At 44.9% G+C, this 23564-nt stretch overlaps 2 protein-coding genes across 3 annotated transcripts in view; both read left to right on the top strand.

The window, feature by feature from the left end:
• UBTD2 (ubiquitin domain containing 2) overlaps window positions 1–15149 on the top strand; it is a 57197-nt gene extending 42048 nt beyond the window's left edge. For both annotated transcript variants that reach the window (XM_030504503.1, XM_030504504.1), the window contains exon 3: window positions 9012–15149. In XM_030504503.1, coding sequence (XP_030360363.1) covers window positions 9012–9409 — 398 coding nt within the window. In that variant the 3' untranslated portion in view covers window positions 9410–15149. The remainder of the gene's footprint in view (window positions 1–9011) is intronic.
• A 7784-nt stretch (window positions 15150–22933) lies between these two features.
• STK10 (serine/threonine kinase 10) overlaps window positions 22934–23564 on the top strand; it is a 47524-nt gene continuing 46893 nt past the window's right edge. Inside the window, exon 1 of the mRNA XM_030504541.1 lies at window positions 22934–23209. Coding sequence (XP_030360401.1) covers window positions 23054–23209 — 156 coding nt within the window. The 5' untranslated portion in view covers window positions 22934–23053. The remainder of the gene's footprint in view (window positions 23210–23564) is intronic.

The raw sequence follows: 23564 nt of genomic DNA, 5'->3' as shown, positions 1-23564 counted from the left end.
AGGACATGATGTCTAGTTTATTAAATACTTCCCAGGAGTGGATATTTACTCCGTTATTGGCCACTTACAGCAGTGAAACTGGATATCTGCTTCATCTCCCTTGCTGTCTTCTAGTAAAATGAGAAAAAGAAATATGAAGTGTTTAAAATATATTCCTTATTGAACATTTCAGTCTAAGCCAATGAGAGCCCCGTAGATGCTGCCTTCCATGTGAAAAGGTGATCTTCAGAGGTGGTGCTGCTTGCTACTGTAATTGACAGAGTGTTTTGCCCTAAAATTGGTGTTCCTGAAGGAGCTGGTGTCCTTCAAAGTGCCTCAGTTCGGCAACAACCTCAGTTCAAACAACTTTAAATGAGGGGCTCAGCCAGACCTTGGGTGTCTCGTTTGCTCCTTGCCCATGGATGCATCCTGCTCAAAGGGCTATCTCAAGCCAAATTTCTATCCATATCAACTTCAAGCTCAGATTAAGTCTCAAATATTTTGCTGCCTACAGAGTGGGCATTGTGGTGGGCAGGGGATTGTTCAAAGGTTAAGCACACTGACAGTGGTCATGCGATGGAGATGGAGCAGCTCGAGTTGCTGCGGTCACTAGTTACTAATTAAACCTCCCTGTATAGGGCAGGACTTCTTAGCATGGTCAGACTGTGCCTTTTCCACCTGAGAAGCAAAAGGACATGCCTTTTCTTTAGGTGGCTGCAAGACTTGGTCCAAGCAAGCAGTTAAGGACAAGTGGATTGTACTTACTGAGATTAGCCTCAAGTAAAGGTAAAATTATCTTCACCTTTTGTCTAACTTGGAAAGGAGTGCAGCAGGCTCTTGTGTATTTGCTGGATGATGTAGGGGTCCACAGTGATCACTAGTGTCCTGCTGATCATAGGTAAAGGAAAATCCTCTTAAAGTAAAATGCAAATAGCATAGCAATTACTTGTTTTCCAGAAGTAACTGGAAATAGCAAAGTAGTTTGTCATATTAGGAAAGTAATACTGAATAGTTGCGGTTTGTATATGGTTATTATGTTAAAAAGTCCTATGAAGACTTTTTTTCTCTGCAGGCTGAAAACAGTGCTCACAAAGGATGTTGCTTTTCATAGGATAATGGAGTCTTTGTAAATATAGAGGTCTCGTTTAGGATTAACAGAACTTCTGCAGACCAAATGTCAGCTTCTGCTGTTTTGTGAAAGAATAAAGCATTTGCACCTCAAGAACTAGTATGCTATGTTTTCTGGTGGCCCTTCTGCAGCATCCTTTTCAAACATCCATGACTTATGCATCAGTAGAAGACTTTTACAGGTCTATTTTAGGGGAGCAGAGGAAAAGCTTTGTGGACCTCCAAAGAAAGCAAAAACTTGTGAATGAAAAGGGTATACAGAGAAACTCTTTTGCCAACCAGATCTTTTATTTTTATCTAAGAAGCCTGTCTAGACAAGCATCTATTTTAATGACATGCAAAGCAGAATAGTACATGAATACTTCATTAGTAAAACTACTTGTCACGTTTGAACCCTGATGTAATGTTTCTTGGAAGCTGTTACCTTCTCGCAATATTAGATCCAAGTTTTACAGAGCAATATAGAAGTGGCAGTACATATGGTATTGCTAACACGACAACTACCAAGCATTAATACATAATCAACTTTCTCTATCAAACCCTATTTGGACAAAGAACAACTTGCCAATGAATCGGTCTGCTTTAGAGTTTGTATCATGGCAAAAGTCTGCAAGGAAAGAGATGGGGAAGCTTGTTGTAAAGGTGACTTGGTGACTGGTTAACCAGCCTCTGAACCCATGGTAGTGGTTAAAATTCACTATTTTCTTGTTTTTAGTTGATAGTTGTTACGGTCCTGGTCCAGTAACTGGCAGTCCTTAGCCACGTTGTGGATTAGAGGTGTGTGCCAGCCTGATGGGTGTCGTAGTTGTCTGTCATGACCAGAGCAGATGAAAAGCCCCTAACTGCATAAACTGTAGGTATTTGTGCTCTAGTAAAACTGTATTAAGGAAGAATTAGCTCTGTTCTGTAAGTTATGCTGCTGTCAAATGTTGAGGTTTCTGGTGTAGTTCCCCTCTTCTCTGGCTTCCCCTCTTTCTCTGGCAGGCGAGCATGGTGAGGCTGCAGATCCTAGTTCTTCTGACAGGATTGCTGCTGTTGGCATTAGTGAGGATTTTTAAGAGGAATTTTGAGGGAGTTGTTTCAGGGCCCTGAGCCCCCTTTCCCACAAGCATTCTCCTTCCCAGATCGTTCTCTGTCCCCAGCTGTCCCTTCTCTCATGGCAGCTATTCCCTCTCTTCTCCCTGCCCTGATCTCTCCCCTGCAGCACAGCAGGGACAGTAAGGAATGAACTCATGCTAACTGTGGCTAAAATTTGAAGAGAAGTGGCTTGCTTATGTAGTGCAGATTTCTGCAGAAAGAGAGAAATCTTCTGTCTTTCAGAAGATTCTGTTAAATATTTTTCACCTTCAGCCTAGTTAATTAGTGCTAATGAATTAACTGATGCTGATGCTCCCCTATGATAAAGGGAGCAGATCCCTGTGCCCAGAGGTGCACCTTGCATTTCTGCACCAGCCTCTTCCCAAAATAAACACCCCTTTCTCTTTCTTTTCCCCTCCTCCCCAAAATCCAACCCAAACCAAAAGGTTTCTGACAAACATGTACCAATGGTATGCAGACAGATTGGCTTTCAGTTACAACTCATGGATGAGACATACCTCAGACTGGGCAGTGATAGCACATACCTTGTAGCCAGTGGATTAGTGCAGAAGGAGCTGTTCAAACCCCTTGTCTTGCTTCGCTGTTCAGATTCGTCTCAGTTTCTTTGGCACATGAATGCAGGCAATGCCATCTCAGAGGGCAAGCTTTGCTCTCTGCAGGGCAGCAGCCCTCTGGTTTCTGTAGGTACCAGGTGCTGCTGGTTCGGTTGTAGCGTTTTGGGGTTTCCTCCCCGTGCTAGTATGCAGGCATGAGTTGCAAAACTGGTTTAAGAATGGTTTACTCATGAGATTGCCTGCTTGGTTCACAAACCTGCCCAGCACTAGCGCAAGGCGTGCTTAGTTTGAAGCAGGATGACTTAGATATACGTGGGGGATCTTTGGCTAGATACTACGACTGAGATTTGCTCTTTAAAATAGTATTGCAGTAAAAGCACCTAGTTAAGATCATGCAGGTTGGAAGGGACCACAAGAATCTGTGTAGTCCAACAGTCCTGAAAGCATGCCTCAGGTTATTGCCTTGCAGAGCCTTTCCAGGCAGCTGAATGTGTGTTATTTTGTCAGTGATCTTGGAGCCTGAGTGAGCCAAGATTTCCAAAGAACATCCAAGCATGGAGATGAGCATAAGCAGTGCAATGGCTGATTCAGTGAACCAGCTACAAGGTAGTTCTCCTGCCAAAGAACAGGGTGAGAGGATTACAGAGGCAGAGTATCTTTTCTCTTCCTTTCCCATGTTGTAGTGCACCAAGAACAATTCCTGTCTTGTGCCAGTTGCTGCAAGCAGGAGTGAGCTGATGCCCGCTCACCAAGCAGCTCCTGAAGCCCTGGGATCTCCTGCTGGCTCTGGGAGTTGTTCTCCTATGTGGAATTGAGCCAGACCGATAATGTTCCCGTAATGGAAGAGCTGTTTTTCAGTGAATTTGAAATGAGAATTATGAAATGCTTAACACCCATTATCTACAAAACCCATTCTTTAAAGAGCTGGAGTAAGTTCTTTATAACAAAGGGAGGCTGAAGATGAGAGCAGAGCTGTGTTGTGTAAGCAGTTGCGCTGTGGCTTAGGAGACAAGCATGTGCCTTTATAAAGGCTTTGTACAGTAGCTTTATGGTAGTTTAAATTTGCATAGCCCATGGAAGTTTAGTGTGGAAGAAGCATAGGAGGGGGATTATATATGTGGGTTATTATGAAGTGCTTCATCCACGCCATTAATGATTATAGCTGCTTTATTGTGCTCCGTACGTGGTGCAAGGCACAGGCTTGCACGAGTACTCCCACACAATGCCCTCCGGAAAATGGGAGAGCTACAGTTTTTGACTGCAGCATTAAGCTGTTCCAGTCATTATTAAGTTACATGGAGTTTAATGTGAAAGAGCTGCTTTTTTTTCCTGTTAACTCCCCCCAGTTTGTGATGGTTGTAGGTGAGCTGGAACAAACCATTGCATGTTTTCACTTGTTTCTCTTGATCCTCTTCGCGTAGTGAGCAGCCATCCTTCACCACTCTCGCAAGCCATTGACGTCAGTACACATCTTTTTTTTCCTTCTAAGATCTTGTGTTTCCCAGCTGTGACCAAGAAACGGTGACTAATAAAGATTAAGAGATAGTACAGCTTTTCTGCCTCAGTCATTGCTCTCTAGGAATTGCTGTACTGTAGGACCCAGAAGAAGACCCACTTGTTTTCTGATGCTCATAATGAGTTTCAGGCATTAGAGACCTATACTGGATTCAAACCAACAGGTGAAAGCTCTACTACTACCAATCTGTTCAGCAATCCAGGCTCAGCTTGGGTTTAAAATGGAGCTTTTCAGTAAGAAAAACAAATGAACCAGCTGTTCCTTGGGCAAATGTGTTATACACAGACACTTAAACTTAAATTAGCTAGTCTCACTGCAATGCTAGATTTTGTTTTGTGTCATCTTAATTTCTCTTCCTGCAGCAAGTCTGTCTGAGGAATGAAAGAAGAGATGGAATGTGCTCAGTTCTTAGGATTTGGGTGTTTCTGAGCAATCCTTCTCAAAACTGTTCAAAATCTTAGAGAAACAGAAGGCAGAAACAATAAATTTGCTGCTTTTCCTGAAGAGAGAGTGGTATGCAGCTTTAAAGAAATGCCAAAATGTCATTAAAATGCATTAAAACTTTTTACATTTTTAGATGTGTGGTCATACATGCCTGGTTTTAAAAACTTTGCAAGTTTACCTTCATGTCATTTAAATTTCTAGTCCGAATTCTGAACTACTATCTCAACCAGTCCTTTTTTAGTGTTTTCCCTTACCAATCCAGGGAAGTATCACCATCCTAATAATCTCAGTAAAACAAAGTTTTTATGGCCTGCAAGGCAGTTCATTTCAAAATGTTCCAAATGCTTGATGATCACATCTGCTTATTTTTCCGCCTGAAACTCTCAAGCTGTTTTCCACCTGGATAACAACCAACAAGAAGCTCTGCCTTGCAGCTCCTTCCAGAATTCCTCAGTCTCCAAGCTGATATTACTTTTGAAATATTAAAATAATCCCATCTGCTGTGATTCTAGCATTGTATCTTCTGTTCTGTTTGACTTGATTCAAGCCTGTAAAGTTAAATCCATAACTGTGTTGAAGTCACTTGTACCGAATGACTCAAGACTTTGGTTGACTGTGTAAGTCTTTAACTGGGAAGTTTTCAGGATAATGAATTGATCAGTGAGATCCTCAAAGCACCTTGCCATGTCATATTAATTCTGAATGATAGAAGGTTGGAGAGGATTAGGGTTTGGAGGGGTGGGTTGGTTGGTTGTGTCATTGGCTTTCTTTAAAGGCAGTTCTTCATGATGCCACCAGGATGTTTCATGTCCAAGTTTATTACAGTAATGTCAACATCTAGGGGAGTATTCAAATATACAAAGAATATATTGAAGTATTGGTAAGCTTAATTTGTCCTCTCCTCAATATAATTATAAGATCTTTTTATAACATCTTGATCTTTCATACGTCCAGTACAGAATCCTCCATCTCGACCTGCATGTCAGCCACCCATCCTCTCTGCTGCTTTGTTCTTGAAATCTGCCCCTTCTACGTGATTTCTTTCTAGCCTGCCTGAGCTGCCAAACCTCTGTTTGCATTGCTTTTTCCTCCTCTGGTTTAAGGGAGGCTGCATCTTTCCTATGCTGTGACTGGCTGGTGAGGGCCCTGGTTGCCTAAGTAACAGGGAAACCTAAAAAAAAAGTAATAATAATCTTCTGGTTTTCTCTGTTTTCTCATAAAAGCTTGACATTCTTTTAGTGCCCCTTTCTGTTAAATAACTTGTGTGACCCAAGCTGATGTATCTTACAGGAAGGATCAGAAACGTGGTTTTCAATTATAACAGCAAAATTACAAAGGGTTTTGTAGTTCGGATGTTTAATTTCCTGCATGCTTTGTGCTCTGTAAGGGATGCTGCAGTGAATGCCTCGGTGAAGAGCTGCCATCTGGCTGGTGAGATAGGCCTTGCTGTGGTGGCTGTGGGTAATTCAACCACTTTCTCTTTTCCTTTCTGATAACTTGTGTTTGCCTCATCGCTTAAAATAGCTCCATGCTCACCGCGCCTTTTGGTGAACACATGCAGCCATCATTTTGCTTTTGAACTCGAACCGATATGATACAACCCTTCACGTTCTGCTCTTGAGTTTGTTGCGGTTTACAACATCTTGAAGGTTGTAACAGAGCCTGACCCTCTCCAGAGATCACTTAACTGAAAGCCTCAGAAAGCCCAGTGGGAATTAGCTGGCTGAAAAGGACCAGGCTGTGCATGCACAGCTCCACATCTCTTAGAAGGTGAGGACCAACATCTCACCTTCTCTTTGGGGCTTCAGCTTGGCCTTCCATAGGCGCTGTGCCGGTAAGGAGGTGGTACATTGTAAAATCTCGTCTGCTCACAATAGTGGTCTTCTGTGCTTTAATCAGTATATCCAGTCTTGAAAGCCATTGGATGGTAGGCAAAAGGACTTGAGAGTCTTCGGGGTGTTTCTACCAGCATGAGTGGAAGAATGGGATTACTGGTGAGGTTTATGGTAATGTGTTGTTACATTAACAGTTTGTTTTAAGCCGTTTCTCAGCCTGGGATGGGACTACGCAGTTTTTATTGGCAAATGGTTCTTCTTTTTCGTTTTTTTAAGACAGACCTCCAAGTTAGGTGCTGTTTCAGAGGATTTTTTTTAATATTGCTTATCTGATTATGATTAAGCAATCCAGTGTTTATAGCATATGCTTTAACCTTGATGTTAGTTCCGCTGGGCAAGGATGTAAATGATGAAGAAATTCCTTAGGAAGCTTACCACACAGTATCTAAAATTAACTCTTTGATACATTATTCTGAAGTAGGAGGATTCTTTTAAGATATGTGCTTTTGAAGAAAAATACAAGTTCAGTTGCTTTGGCTAACTGTAAAGGCTGTTGAAGTCTGGATTTTTCTTCACCAGTAAACAACATCTATTTGTTTCTATGAATGTGATCTAGAGTTTAGTAGTGTGACATTTAGTAAATAGATCAAGCGTACAGAATGAAATTAACATTGTAAAGTAAAACTGAAGTATGGGAACTTCAAGCTCTAGTCTGTATAACACAAAGTACAGTGAAAGGTATAGATCCGGTACAGTTTTGATAAAAGCTGTTTTGCTCTAGGATTCATAAATGATACAGGACTGCAGTGAGGGATATAACTATATTTTTTTCTGGATTTCTTTTTTTGTTTTGTTTTCTCAATAAATCTCAGGGCTTAGCTGCCTTGGTGCTACCTGTACAAACAGAAAAGCCTCCAAAAGCAGCTGCACCTAAACCATTGATTTTTTAGCCGAAAATTTCCTCTGTGTGTTTTCATCCACACAAATTATCCTTAAAAAAGGGGTGTTTCTATCTAAAAGAAAGATTTCCAGCACAAGATGCTGCTGTCAGTGGGCTGAGTGACAACAGTACATCCCCAAGTTAGAATTTCATATTGCAGTAATTGTACTGGTCAAACAGCCAAGTTTAAGACAGCTCCCTGTCAGCATGAAAAACCTCTAACTCAAAAAGCCACCCTTAGTTTCTAACAAGGAGCAGTTGGGTGCTGTGTGCAGAACTGGCGAGTCAAAAGAGTGTTTTTACCTATTCTGTAGCTGAAGGACTTGGCTCCTCTTCAAACATTTCCAAGTACAAAAGGATGGGTAATCTTGCAAGGGAATGTGCCCCCTCTAGGGGCAAAAATGTGGAAGTTTGTTCTAGCAGGTAAATTCAAAACGGGGGAGCAGCATTTGCTTGGAGGGTTGAATATCTGGGAGTTTTTAACCACAGTGAGAAGGGATTTCTACTGTGATTTAGGATGCAGCTTTCTCAGCATCTCGATTTCCTGTCTCGCTGCAAGAGGTGAGCTGTGCTGTCTGCAGCAGGGCTCTGCTTTCAGCCTTCTCTAACTCTTTAAAACATGAAAAATGTGCTGCTGTTTTTGCAGGGCATATCCATCTATCTAGGTTATAAATATCTTTATAAAGTGTGTCTCGTACTGTGGAAAAAGTCATCTTGCATTTGTTAGCTCAGTAAGTGCTATAACTCTCGAGCTGTTCGTGCATGTTGTACCCTTTCAGTAAGAAGGAATGCCGTGTGGAAGGCAGCACGCCACTGCCCAGTCATCTCTAACATGAACACCCAGATTATCCCAAGGAAGTTCTCGGGAATCTGGGGAAATACAAATCACTCTTGAAACTTCAGGGCTTTGAATATGGGAGTTAGAGATGCTGTGCAACTATAAAGTACGTGCTGGGTGTCGTTGCTGTGGTGGTGACACCGTGCTGCAAACGGAGCCACAGAGTTGTCTGACTTGGGTGGTCGTGTTTGTTCTGGCAGTGCTCACTAAAACATGGGTCCTATATGAAACCGTTTCAGCAGTCTTTGAATGCTTGAGAAGTTACAAAACGTTTCTTTCACAGTAGTCTCTTGCCTTTGGTCTTTGCCATTTTGCTTATTCAGAGGCTGGGCTCTGAACCTCAGGCTGTGCTCCTAGAGAAATATTCCTCTTTTAAATGACACATGGGGAGAACGTAGTCTTCTCTCATCTCTTCCTTCCTGCTGCTTTTGAAGTTTATCCTGGTTTATCTGGGGAGGGGGTGTGCTTTTAACTCAACCCCAAGTTTCCACAAGGAAGCAAAGTGAAGCAATTTTTAATGAAAAGTTGAGATTTTTGTATCAATCCTTTAAAGCCTGAATTCAGACCTCTTCACTCAGATGGTTCAAGAGTAAGGCAAATGCTTCCAAGCATGACCACTCCAATGTTAAATGTGAAATGCATTCATACTCTTGTTTTTCCCCCCTCTTATCTCCTAAAGGTGCTCTTACAGAGTGTTACGATGAACTGGGCAACCGGTACCAGCTTCCCGTCTACTGCCTCGCCCCACCTATCAACATGATAGAGGAGAAGGGTGACCTGGAGACTCTGGATATTCCTGATCCCCCACCCAATTCAGGACACGAATGCCAGCTCCGTTTGCGCCTGTCCACAGGCAAAGACCTCAAACTCATGGTCCGCAGCATGGACACGGTGTACCACATGAAGAGGCGGCTGCATGCAGTGGAGGGAGTGGAGCCCAGCAGCCAGCGCTGGTTCTTCTCAGGCAGGCCACTGGCAGACAAAATGAAACTGGAGGAGCTGAAAATCCCAAAGGACTACGTGGTGCAAGTCATTGTGAGCCAGCCCTTAGCAAATCCCACCCCGGTGGAAAACTGATTTCTGTTTCTTGTTTATTGATTCTTCTAGCCTCCATCTCTGTCATGGGGTTTGTTTTCACTGCCCTCTCTTCTTTCGGTTTGTCCTGCTAATGGCTTAGTTCCAAGAAATGACCAGCAAAAATTCCATCTGTGATGGAGAGCTGCAAAAACAAAACATGAAAATGTAAACTGGCCTTCGGGGTTTGCCTGATCTCATATTTAACACAACAGCAAGCAGCACAGGGCAAGGGCAAAGGAAAGAGTGGGAAGGGGACGGGAAGAGAGAGGAGGTACAAAGAGGGAAGGAGGAGACTGTTGTTCACTTAAACAATACAAATATGTAACGATTCTTCAAACTGTAGGTGGTGTCCTGATCCGTGGAACCAGAGCAACAGAGAGCACTTTCATTTAATAAACAAAACCTTCATCAGTTTATAACATTTCGTGTCAGCACCACGTACAGTTCATGCAAGAATCTCAGCTGCTCTGGGTAGGTCCTGTGCTGCCTGTTATCAGGGATCCTTTCTGGTTTGACCTAGCTCATGGGCTTTACCCAGGCCCCACCGAGGCACAGCCAGCCCTGGGCAGTGGAGCTAGGCTCGGGGCTTAGGTTCCTGGTGATGCTCAGACCAAGCAATTGTACATTCCAAGGTGGCAACACAGTCCTGTGCCATTGCAGGCTCCCGAGCTGGGAAGGCAGCCCACTGGAGCCTTAGGCAATAACTTAGTCAATGTATACTCTCATGTACTGTACTGTAAACTTACTTGCTACCAGACTGACTTAGCCTGAAGTTTACTGGCTCATGGGCACCTGAGCATGTGCCTGTTGAATTCCTGTATATCACTTGGATCATTAAAACAAGCTGTGATCAGGCTAGCTGAAGGGAGTGATGTGCTGGTCTGCGCTTAAGTGTTAGGTGCATCACCTTTGTCAAATGGCAATGGAATAGGTCTGGGTTAAACTGCAGTTACACCCAGATGCAATGGATCGCAGCTTCCCCTGCTCAGTTCCTAGAGGGCACAAAGCCTGGAATATGGTAAGGAGGACATGACAGCTTGCAGTTTTCAGCTTTTTGTGTGAGTGTCCTTTGCAGCAGCTGTCAGTCTTCTAGCTCTGGTGACTCTCCAGCCAGGACCACTGGAAGTATCCTCACCAGCACGCATCCGCAGCCCCGAGTGTGACAGTGGTGTTTCACAGCCAGTGCTTTCCCTTTGGAATGTAAGAGGAGCCCTCTCAGCAAATGACAAATCCTTTTGTAGTCTCAAAAATCTGAATCAGAGCATATTTGGGGGTGAGAGATCTAATTGTTCGTTCCCTTAAAGATGCTCTCTGTGTTCCTTTGGCTGCTCTGCACCTGTCTGGTAATGCCTTTGGTTGAGAGCAAACCTTTTAAATACAATTTCTAGTTTTCTTGGGGTTGGTTTGTTGTTTTTTTTTTTTTTCAGCCAGCATTGAAATAACTTCTTCCAAAGTCAAATGTGCTATTCAGATATGAATAGCATGTTTTTGTGGGTTTCTGTCCTCCCTCTCTGAATCAATCGTCTGAAGCTACAGTTGTCCCAGCTCTTTCTCATCTGCTAGTGAAACTGGTGGGTTACAGGGACAATTTTAGACTTGTTACTTCTTTGTTAATTCCTTAGAACTCACTTTCTGGGACTCAAAGGGAGTTCTTGCTACATGAGCATCAGCATAGAGCCAGAATGATCAGTAGTCACAGATCAGTACAACATCATGAGGCTTTCCCAGCAGGTGGAAGCAGGCACAGAATTTACATTGATGGTTGGAAAACAGATCCACGTTATATGCATCTCCCACCCTACCCCAAATAAACAGAGCTTTCTTGTTGGTCCCTGTGTTGTATTAAGCCTATGGTTTTCCGACAGCTCCTTTAGCCCCACTTTGGTACAGGATAACGGAAGTGCAGTGGCAGAGCTGTGTAAAGGAAAATTAGTTCCCTGTTCTTGTAAACACCAAAGTGACTTGGTTTTCTTTTCTTCTTCTAAAAGATTAACTCAAAGCTGATAAATGCTAATCTATAACAAAAGTTTTTTATTGTAGAAGGTTTTTTAAAAGCAGATCTGATTTCCTATACTGTGTTTTTGCCACCAAGATCTTTTTCATTCCACAGGGGAAAAAAGTACTAGCTCTGTAAACAACTCAAAACTCTCTTGGATTTTTGCTGGGCACAGGATGGTTTCATGCCAGGAAGACACTGCTTGTCTGTGAGGCATAACTTACATCTCTGTGTAAATGGTCTTTGTGATGTCCTTTCCCTGCAGTCCCTTCTGGAAGGGGGAAATTGTGATAAAGGAGGAGCAAACCAGGGTGACAGTTCTGTAACTGTGAACACTACAATACATACAACTATTTTCCTTTTTTCTTTCTTTTTTTAAGGATACATTTTGTTGATTATTTTTCTCTTTCTCTATTTTCATTCAGGTAATTGTACTGGGTTTGAGATTACAGTGTGTAGGGTCAGGGAGAGCTCCTTCTTTCCCCCTCCCCCTGAACTGAACTGAAAAGGTTCAGTTTTATTATGCTACTACAGATGACCATGTTTTATATTAATTGCTTTTACGTTGGGCGGCAGGCCAAGTTGTGAGTGGACTTTGAGTAGAACAGAGAATTGGTTCATTAAAATATTCTTTTCTCTAACAGCCCCCGTCCCTTAAGCACGTATCTATAACTGGAAAAATTCAGTGGTAAAATACTTTTATAATTGAAAGTGAAGACTTTTCATCCTCTTCTGTACAAAATGACAGGTGAGCACATACCCAGCTGGAGACAGGAAACAGATTTTACAGGATTTGTATTAGGAAAGATTTCTAAGTTTCAAAACATGTATTTAAAAAATACTGGTAATGAAGGCATACAGCATGTTGAGTAATATATCCCATGTATATAACTAGAGGTTGTAATTTCCCTTGAGACAGCAGTCTCTGAAATGCCTCACCTTTGTCATGCGAGATGGTCTTGGATCTAAACACCAATGCAGGGGACTGGGCTGGGGCTCCCATGGGACTTGAGCGGTTCCTGGGGCAGAGTGGGGCTTCCCGCATGCCTGGAGGAGGGAGGGAAGGAGGGGAGGCTCGTTTAATGGCCCAGCAGAGTAGGCATGGCTGGAATGAGACTAACCAAGTGTTAAACTGCTGCTGAGCTGGCAGCCCTGGTGAGAAGGACTGGTGCGGGTCTGCATGGTGGACGCTGCTCACAGCAAGGATGGGTGGAAGCATGCTGGTGTGGGCATCTTTCCTTTGCAGGGTGAGTGTGTGTTGAGCTTGCAGCTCAACACTGCTGGCAGTATGGCCAGGACTGCCTTTTAGCCTGCCAGTTGGTGTGCCGCCAGCACCATGGGGTGTCTTGGGCATAATTGCAGAAATGCGGCAGGTTTTTTAGCACACAGAGCTGTGAACTGCAATGCCAAGTACAGACAAGTGAGGAGTATAGGATTATTTTTTTATTAGGCCCATCAGCCCTTTGTGTCATTCTTCATTAGCTCCGGCTATGAACTGTTGCCAGTAGATAACGGTTTTTTACCGTGTTAGTGTCAGGTCTGTTTGACGTGATTCAGATTTTTATACTCTTTATTGTTGTTTCTGCCTGACCCAGAAGTAATAACATGGTGAAGGGCCACACTCCTCAACAGCTCGAAGGGCAGAGAGGCACAAACATGCGCAGTCTGCTGGGGCAAGGGAGCTTCAGGAAAGCCCCAGATGCTGTAGATCCATCGCTCCGTGTGCTGCAGAAGGATGCTCACGGTCATCTTCCACAATCAAAAAGTTTCACCTTGGCTCTTTGTGCCCCTCAGTTCATCAGTGCAGAAAACACAGCTTGAAATAGCTGTGCTGCAAGAACTGTTTCAGGAGTTTTCTGAAAGCCTTTGCTTCTCTGCATCTGGGAAGTATTTTTGAAAACTAAATTATGTGAGTCACCAGTGTAGTAAGTTGAGTTTTCTAATAGACACCCCAATGCTAAGAGTAGTAACAACAGCCACAACAAATCATTACCCCAGGAGCAACCAAACAAAACCCAGCTCCTCTTTGCCTTCCACATAAAGTTCCTAAGTGGCTTTGGGGAGGAGAGAACAGGGGGGTTCATTGGAGCAACAAGGCAACACGTGGCAATGTGCATAACCTTTGGTAAGCATATGGCTGATTGATAAAGTATTGCTGTAGTATGACATGCTTCTGCGTATATATCCATTGTTAGTAAATAATGTAAAAACCTTTTAAAAACTGTTAAAAAAAAAAAGCTTTGTTACAATGGTGGGATGCTTTTAGCCATGGAGTTTTGAAAGCATTTTTGCTGTGTAAGTGTTGACGAATTGAATGCTGTACGTTTCTCCGTTTCTATCTTCTTCAGAAGCAAAAGTGGTAGCTACATTTCTGACTCTCGATGTCTATTTTACAAACTCTTTTCTATGTCAGTGTACAGACATCCAAGACCCTGCACCTTATGCAGAGAATGTTTACATTAAAAAAATAATCTGTTGGCTTTTTCACTGCGCTGCTCAGCTCCTGTTACGTTGAAATGTCAGTAGTCTCTGTTAGAGAAAGGGGCTTCTTTTCCTTTGCCCTTCACCAGTTCCCCTGTAATTCTGACTCGCTCCTGGATGATGGCTGGCAGCTCTTGGACAGATTGTGCTCTCCTGGAGCAGGCTGTAGAGCTATTGGAGAAAGGTGTTTTTGCAGACTTGCTTTGGGTGGGGGATGAGCTCTGTGTGCTCTGCAGCTTTCTTGGGAAAAGAAGAAATCTGCTTCAAACCCACTAAGATGTTGGTGGTCTGCCTTGCAAGTGAACTGATCTAGGAAGCCTCGGAGTTACACTTCCCAGCAACCATGCTTCTGTCTTCTCCCGAAGAAGATGAATGTCCTGCTATTACATCTGCAGCTACAAACACTTCTGTTGGTTAATGACTGTATATACAAGTCTGCCTGCTTTAAGACTTTCCCTTTCATCAAGTGTTTTTGATTGCTCTGTTCTGCAAATGGCTCTCCTCTTCTGTATTTCATCCGCTTAGATACTCTTGTAGCCGTGGGGGTGTTGCTCTTGTTCATAGGAGATGGAGCTATAGCTCTCCTTCCAGGGGAGGTCCATGCCACTGAGCCTACAAAAGTCAGGTAATTGGAAGATGAGATGTGTTAACCAGCGGGCTTCTTATGTGGACTTGGAGACTTCTAAGAAATGTGTCCACTGGACTCTCCATGAAAAAGGATGTTCCTGCCCTCAAAGCAGGACCACTTGTTGGGTATTTATGCGGTAGGACTCTGTATTTGTGTATTTACAGACAAAGACCATTCGATCCGAGCCATGGGGCAAATAGAGAACTTAAAATCCTGACTCCTGCCTTAAAACTTTTAGTTTATCTCGAGCTCCAAAAATTCTGTACCTGCTTGTTCCCAAGTCCCGTTTTTCCTTTAGGAAATTTGAATCCAGTGAAAGGCTGGAGACAATTTAAGGAAATTTAAAACCACGTAAATTTTAGCTGATGGCTTTATTAAAATAACTAACTGGTCTTGTATTAGAAACCCTATTTGTGCCTCTCAAGTCCAGGGAATGTTGAAAAAGTGGAGGTGGCTTTGGAGCAATGATTGAAATGACTGCATTAGCCGGCAACTTGTAAGACACTTGCTTTCATATGCTCTGAGCAAGAGACTTCGGTTTGTGTCCTCTCTGCCTCATGGTAATGGCTTTCAAAGATGGCTGGTACCATCAAATTTGTACTTCTTGAATAAATATCTTCATTTTTATGGTAAAACCTTTTGTATGCAGTTTGTTTGTGTGTGCCATGTAACAAGGGTTCCTGTTACGCAGGATACGGTGCTAGATTTGGTACTGACACACAAAATACACAGCTCCAACATACAGCGAAACAAGGATGAGTGACATGACTGGCTTTTTGTTTTGGTTTTTTCTCCCTGTAACTTTTATAAAGTCTTTTAGAGTCAAATATACCTGTTGTGCTAAACATGCTTTTAAACTTCCCCTCCCCACCTCTGGCTCCTTCAGTCAATGAAGAACTCTCGGCCAATATAACGATGCTGTGAACATCAGGTAACTTTTAAAATGCATAATGTTTTTTATGTTGTACCTCTGTTTCTTGGTTGACAGATCGCAGTGGTGTGTGCACATGTTCTTAATCAACTGCAAAGCACAAGCAGGTTCTCTTTAGACTCTTAAATTACTTGATTTATTTTTTTCTAAGCCGAGGTAAGATATTTTGCCATTGAGAGCAAACCATCATGAACTGCTATCAGAAATGCTGTACACAATGTCCTGTATTTAAGACAAAAAAAGAAACTCTTCTTCCCCTGCATTTAAAAAAAATAAAAGTACTCCTGGAAATGCCATGCCTTAAGAAATAAATGCAGTGTTGCTTTTCTTTTTAAAGGTCTTCAGGAGGGTTTTTAATTGTGAGCTGGAGCTCTACAACCTTTTCATTACCTGTCTGATAGCCCAGAGACACATTTTGCGGTTATTTTGGTGTGTGATGATGTTTTAACTCACAAATAAGTGTGCAATCCATGGAGAATGCAGGGCCTGGAGATGTGCTCACACATCCAGCGTGAACCTCCACTGTGCCCAGCTCCTGCTGCCTGCAGATGTGCTCCTGGGGACAGTGCAAGTGTGTCATTCTCCTATAATTACATTAACTGACATTGCCTTTATTTAAGTCACCACTTCTATAGTCTTGATTAACTACCCAAGGTATCAGAGGAGTAGGAATAATTTTTTGTAGGCCTCTTTGGTCTAATGTTATCACAGCTAAACATTTCAGTTGGGTTCTTTTTAAATCTAAGCATAATTCCGCTATATAATTTGCGATGTGAGTTACAAACGAGCAAGTATGGGACTTTCCTGGAACTTTTTCCCTTTTATACAGATACATTTTTAAGTGTATTTTTTTATTGCTTTTATACAGACAAGTGTCTGTGTATATATATGCATATTCCAGCTTTATGTATTATTATATATTTTTTATATGTGTAATATAGAATCATATATATAATCATATGTATTATATTTGTATGTTTTACATGTACACTATGTATGTAAAATAACAGTGCAAGGGCTTATTTGTGGTCATTTGTTCAGGCCCATAAGACCCTGCCTGCCCCAGCATGGACACAGAAGTTCTTGGAGCTGATCTCCTTGGACACCAGGATTGTAAAACTACATGTGATCTTTCTGTACCCATCTCTTAGCCGAAGAAAGCCTGTTTGCTTGTCAAGTAGTAAGAGGGATGTTTGTCTCAGTGCATGTGTGTGTCCATACCCACACCACACCAAGCTGTCCTTAGCATGCAGCTGCAGCATGTTCTGGTGGATGAAGTGGGCTGGGGAACTCCAGGCTGACTGTTGTCCCGAGTAAAACCCCAAAAGGATGTGGGTTATAGGTCAAAAGTGCAAAAGAGTTTAAATGTTCTCAGTCAGTGCTGTGACAAGCAGTGCAATGAAGTGCTGCTTCATACCCTGCAGCATACAAGCTTAGGACAGAAGACTGTGTATGCTTTATAGGGCTATGTTATATAGATGAGTGTTTCTATTCCTAATTAACATATAATTAATGTTTGTATTGTGTCATATTTTACTGACCTGTATCTCGCTATATGACATTGCATAACATGCTATGAGTAGCGTGTCCCATGGTGGGTATTGCACCCGCACTTCATGCCCCATGGCAAATCCTAATTGCTTTCTGCTGGCTAAAGCTGCATCCCATGTGCCTGTCCTGCTTGGTCTGTGCTCCTACGGACCAGTGCTGGGTTAATCCCTGGTGCTGGGCTCCGGAGACAGCAATAAGGGAAATGGTCTTTAACTGTGGATCTGATTTTGCTGCTGCTTCTGCTGGGGCAACTGCCCTTGTCAGGGCAAAACCCCCAAGTCACTGTGGACACTGCAGGGAGCATCTCGCTGAAAGCTTAGGGTATCTGGTCCCTCCAAATCCAGGCTAAAACTATCAAGGTAGCTTATGGAAAGGGCACTGAACTCAGCTCTGCAAAGAGTGGTTTGTTGTGAGCTCTCTGAATAATCCCGGAAAGTTGGGATTTCAGCCATGTAGTTTATTTTCTCTGGATCGGAGCAGTGGCAAAGGTCCGAGAGGTGGGATACCACCCTGCAGGCATGCCCAAACCTCGCTTCATGGGAGGTCAGTGGTGAGCTTGGAGACTGGAATTGTCTATTCTAATTAGTCCCTTATGCTGCAGCCCCTCTTCTTCGTTAGGGAAGCTCTCTAACAGCAGCAAGTTTGGAGGAGGCTCAGTGGGGCGATGCCCTGTGTGTAAGGTGAGAGGGGGAAATAAATTCACTGGATTGCTGTGCCCAAATTGCTGTGCCCAGTCAATATTTAGCAAGAGAAACTAAACTGCCTCTTGCTTTCTGTCCACATGGACTTAATTAGGTGGTTTTGTTAACAAAGCAAAGAGTGTTTCCTGTCATTAGGCTGTTCCTCACCAGCATGGATGCTGGGAGCTGCCTGAGCCCAGAGCATGCAGGCAGGAGACGCAGAGCCCAAGCATGGAAGCAGAAAGCTGCCAGTATGAGTGGCTCCAGCCTCGGAGCCCAGCCTGCCCCATTCCAAACCAGCCCTGCTTTGTGTGTGTGTGTGAGCATGGCCAAACGGCAGTGCCAGGGAGGAAGGCTCTCACTAAACCAGTGTGTAACGTAGGAACAGGAAGAGGTGACGTCTAAAGTACCAAGACAACACCTATTGCAGTACATGGAGCAAGGTAACGCTCCATCAGGATTAGTCCTGACGAGGGCTGTGAGGCATGAGGCTGAAGTCCAAGTTTTATCAGTCCTTCCTCCTCACTGGACGCCAGTCTCTGGTGCTCCCCTTGGCAGAGCAGTGGCGACATGTGATGGAGAAAACAGAACAGGCAATTGCTTTCCTGCAGCACTTAAATTTACTCACTTTCTACAAATTCAGTACATCTGTCTGGTGGCTGTAAGCGGAGCCCAGGAGGACAGAGAAGCGAGGCTGTGTTGTCCCCTGCTGGCTAAAGGCTTCCTGTCAGTCTATTAGGAGCTCACTGGTCCTGCTGGGAGGCTCTTTGTGATCCCCTTCCTCTTGTTGTTTTTTGTCAATGCAGAAGACTGCAAACATCTTGAATTCCCCATAGTTCTGTTGCTAGTTTTGGAGAGGAGGTAGATCCTTTAGTTCAGCAAGGCAGCCTTGCCCAGTATAAATCAGAGAAAGACCCTTAAGTCCAGGTTCTCGTTGCCTTCTCTGACTTGTTCTGGTTTCCCAACTGACTCTGGTGAAATTGGTTCCAACTATTGCCTCCAGCTAATCCCGAGCATGTTACAGGCCGATGGGGCTCCTCCCTGGCATGTGGCTGTTCCTCTACCATTTGTAATGACTTGCAGTTGTTGGAATGATTCAGAACAGCTGGGGTTTGGTGTGGATGGGGGAGCGGGAGCTGTCACAGCCACGCTGCTCCTGCAGAACACTGGCCTTTTAATCAGGCAGCCTGGAGATGAAAGGATGGGATCAACACAACCTGGGGCTGCAACAGCTTATGCCAGGAAACTGCTCTGAGGGCACCAGAGAACTGTGCTCAGGATGGAGGCTTTGATACCTCACTGTGCTGCTAAACCACACAGGAAACAGGCTGCAAGCCCTGCAGGGCTTTCGGGAGAGATGCAATTGCCTGGAACAAAGAGTTGAAGAGGATGCTGGTGGTGGAACACAGAGGAGAATTTTCAGTAGAAACAATAACCTTGGACCCTAGCAGCAGAAAGGAGGAGAAGCAGAAGGGATCTCCCTTGGTTACTAATGGTTGTCTTGCTAAATGTGCTGCTGGAGCATGCTGAAGCCATGAGGACGGTGTGACAGAGATGTCTACTGTCTATTAATGACCGATTCCCTACAGTCTCCTCAAACAGAGGAATATGCCTGGTTTACCCCCAAAGAATTATTTCTTCCTGTTGCTATCTTACTGTTAAAACAGTTTCAATTCAGACTGTGCGGTAAGTTATGAAAGACCTGCTGCTGAAGGCAAGAGGAAGAAAACTGGCTTTGGTGAGAACAGGCTGCGGTGCAAAATTAATCCTAAAGATTAACTTTGAATTTAGGGGCATTTTCATGGTTTTTGTTTTGACTGTAATTTCTCTAATTTTTCCTTATCTCCAGAAATAGCCAAGTCCTCGAATATTTTAACTTCTTCTTTCTGGAGGTTGAAGAGAAACCTTCTGGTTTCAAACTAGTTAAAATCAATCCTATTATCCCTGTCTACATCCAACAGCTGAAGGGCAGCTCTGGTGGATGAGCTACTTTTCAAGATGGTTCTCTTTTGGGGCAGAAAGGTTTAGAAACAGATGACAAGCAATGACTTCCTGCTTGGCAAGAACACATGGAATACCAACCGTGCTTGCATCCAAAGAATAAAGGTGACCTCCTGCTAGTCGCGCCTGCAGGAAATACCAAAATCCTGGTGCTTCCTGAGGCTGAGCCATGCCAGAGAACGTGGCTGCTGCTGGCTGGGTTCAGGCTGTGGTGGGGAGACCTACTCCAGCCCAGCTCCAAGGCTGCTTTGAGAGGTCCTTTCTCATCCCTCCATGTACAGAATGACTTGCAGGGCTCATCCCACAGTTGGCTCCTCTCCTTCCTCCCCATGTCCCGCAGGCAGCAGCTCCAGGTGCTGGCTCTCAGCTGGGTGCCTGGTCCAGAGCAGAGCTGCAAGTTGTGTCCAAGAGCAGGGTTGGGCTTTACCATCTCTCCCCCTCACCACGGCCTGCTCTCCCCACTGCTTTTACCTGAAAAGGCACCAGCCTCACCCCGAGCTTTACGTGATGCTGGGGAGGATGAAAAAGGGCATCAGCACACACTGCACCAACAAGCTAGCAAAAAACAATGGGTGAAAATAGATGCTCTGCTCTCTTAACCCCCTGTAGGCACAGCTGAGGAGAACAAGGAGAACGCCTGGCTAAGATAGACAGCCTGAGCTGGGAGGAGTGTTTAGATGGTTCCTACCTGGCAACAGCTTCAGGGGTGGATTTATCCCGGAGGAGCAAGCTTGGTATTTAACAGGGGGACTGTTTGTTTCCCTGTTTTCTATGCAGCAGCATCACAGCCACATTCGGACCCAGGGACCTTCTCCATCCCTTGCGTGTCATGAAAAAAGATCAGCTCCAGTGAGCTGATTCCCTTTACAGGGGTTGGATGGTGCAGGTGTCCCCGTACTGACTCCAGGACCTTCAAGGTACATACCTCATAGGGCAGGAGGATGCACACCACCGTGTAGAACTCATTAAAGCAAATCCCTGCCTCACATTTCAGCCCAGCAAGGCAAAGAGCAGCCTGATCTGGTCCTTATTCAGATTGGTCCTGTAATGGAGAAAGCAATAAAACTGCAAATTCGGAAAACAGTGAGTTCTCAGGCATCATCTGCACAAAGCTGAAGGCAATAATTAGCAGGATTCATTTTACTTTCAATGCCCACTGCTCCCAGAGAGGTTGCACAGGCAATTAAAACAGAGTGGCAGACAAGAGATACTGTTCAGAATTAGTAGACAGTATAAATAAGATTGCCTGATTTATGAGACATATGTGATTTCTGCATAGAAGGCAATGTTAAAGGTCTCATAATTTTCTGTCTGTTTTCTCTTCCTCCCCACCCCCAGAGGAAAAAAATTACTTTTCCAACAGAAACACTGTAAAAAGAACCAATTTTTCCTTTCGAGGTGTCACTTTTAACTCATGATCCACCAGCAATTATTTTTAGTCCTATTTAATCTTCTCCAGAGCAGAGGAAGAGCCAAACCTTCAGATCCAGCATTTCCATCAAATGTCTCCAACAGCAAACACAGCAAACAAACAGCCCCTGCAGCCTGGTCTGATCCTGCTCCCCTCAAATCTCTGCCAGTGGGGTAAATCCCACGGGAAGAGGTGTCAATCAAGCTGGAGCACCATGGGGGTTTGCACAAACAAGGCAACAGGCTGAAGAACTGCAGGCAGGAGGTGGGGAAGTGTTGGTCTGTGGAGATGCTGCATCACAGCTGCAGGCTTTGCTTTTCCTCTTAGCCAGGGCTTTGATATTTCTAGTTTCCAGTACTTGACAGTGTCTTGTGCATCGTGTCCAGCAGCTATAGCACAGACATGGCTGCTTTTGAATGCCTAATTTCGCGTTCAAGTTAGCTGTTAGCAAGCTGGACTGCTCTTATGTTTATTTAGTGACATGGTTTAGTGGTGGACTTGGCAGGCCTGGGATAAAGGTTGGACTTGATGATCTTAAAGGTCTTTTCCAACCTAGTTGGTTCTGTAATTCTTTACAAAATGTTTATCACCCATTTCTCTTCAAACCCAGAATGAATGCAATCCAGTGCAGCAATAACCATGGAAAGTGGCCTTTACTCAGGGCAGCACTTCCTTCCCCTCGGGTAACACACAGGCCTGTGCTGACGCAGAGCAGTCAGGCTTAACGAAATGGGGATGCTCGTGACTGCCTGTCCATAGGTTCAGGGGTGGTAAAACAGTGGAAAGATTGAGATTAAAGTGTTGAAAGCAGTTGCTCTGATTCTGTTCTATTCTGTTCTTACGTATTGCCAAATCCACACTGTATCAGATCCAAAGCCCATGGAGTTTGGGTTTGATCTCAATCATTTTCAGCTTCCTTCTCTTTCAGGGGTACACTTGGGTTACATTCTCAGCTTGTTTTTCCTACAACTCAATGGGGAAAAGGGAAGAAGTTGGGGAACGCTAAACTTTCTTCAAAAAAGGCAACTTTCACACAGCCACCAGTTTCCAGGAACTGGAGTTTTAAATAGTATTTCAAGCATCAGTATCGGGGAAACTCCCACGTGAGGGCTGATTGTACCACAATAAACCCAGCACAGACAAGGAGAGGCACTGCTCAGGCCCTGTACTGTCGGGTATAATATACTGGGGAACTAATGAGGAACCACCAAGCCCGGGTGTTCTCAAAGCGAGAGCTGTGCGGAGTTTCGCCTCTATTACACGCACATGTATGTGAGCAAACACTTGCTAGTGGAAGTGGGGCTGGCATCGCCGAGGTTGGCGCAGATGAGCACTAACCATCAAGCCCTGGGTTCAAACCCGACATTCTGAAGCGCGGCTGCATCATCGGGTATTTCCCCTAGATGTCCCCATTGAATACTCGATTTCAAACCGGGTTTTCAGCGGATTTGAGGCTTTGCCAGGGAGCGGATGAGAACCTCCACACTTGACACCGGTTGTGCCCCATCTCCTCCAAAACGAACTCATGACGAGCACCCGCGGTGCTGACACACGCGAATTCCCGCTATTGAGCGTTTTAAACTATTGGTGTTGGGCCGTTTTCACACGGGATGAACCGGGAGGAGAAGGAAACGCGCCCGTGTTGCTAAAGCACTTTGGGATTGTGCTTCCACCTGCGGACATGTGTCTCCGTGCTCTGCCCCGGCGCGGCTGTGCCGTGCCAAGCGCGGCCGGGCCGGGCCGAGCCGTGCGAACCGGGGCCGTGCGGGGAGGGCGAGGGCGGTGCCGGCTGTTGCGGGGCGGGGTCAGCCGGGCCCGCAGGTGGAGCGGCGCCGGCCCCATGTGCGCGGCTGGAGGCGGTTCCGTTCCCTGTTCCTCGGGCGCGCAGCGGCTCCGACCTGCGCCGGGACGTGGTCGCTGGCAGTTCCCCATCCCCGCTGTTTCCTATCCTCGCTCCGCTCCAGCATGGCTTTCGCTAATTTCCGCCGCATCCTGCGCCTTTCCACCTTCGAGAAGCGGCGGTCCAAGGAGTACGAGCACGTCCGCCGCGACCTGGACCCCGGCGAGGTGTGGGAGGTGCTGGGGGAGCTGGGCGACGGAGCCTTCGGCAAGGTCTACAAGGTGGGAGCGCCGCGCTTGGCCCGGGACCGGGGAGGGGAGCGGTGGCTTTAATTCCCCTCTTTCAGTCGCCTGCTTTCAGAGCGGCGCTTTTGTAAGGCGACGTGTTCCTTGCCAAGCCTGTCGGAGCAAGGGCTGGATGGAGAGTTCTTGGAAGTCAGCGGTCTCGGGCTGCCTCCAAGTTTTGCGAGTCTCCGGGAGTGACACCAGTTGTATTCCTGTGGTCCTCACCGGCAGGAAGCGTACAGCGAGCAGAGGAGCCCAGCTCCTCAAGAGTGGGGCCATGTTCCGTGCTGGGAATGCTTCTCCTCTATGTTGAAGGGTGGGGGGTTCAAGGCCAAATACTCGCAGTCCTTTG

The sequence above is a fragment of the Strigops habroptila genome, chromosome 12 (assembly GCF_004027225.2).
Source record: "Strigops habroptila isolate Jane chromosome 12, bStrHab1.2.pri, whole genome shotgun sequence".
NCBI classification, from domain to species: domain Eukaryota; kingdom Metazoa; phylum Chordata; class Aves; order Psittaciformes; family Psittacidae; genus Strigops; species Strigops habroptila.
The sequence above is the reverse complement of the archived record's forward strand: the minus strand, read 5'-3'. Positions and strand labels throughout refer to the sequence as shown.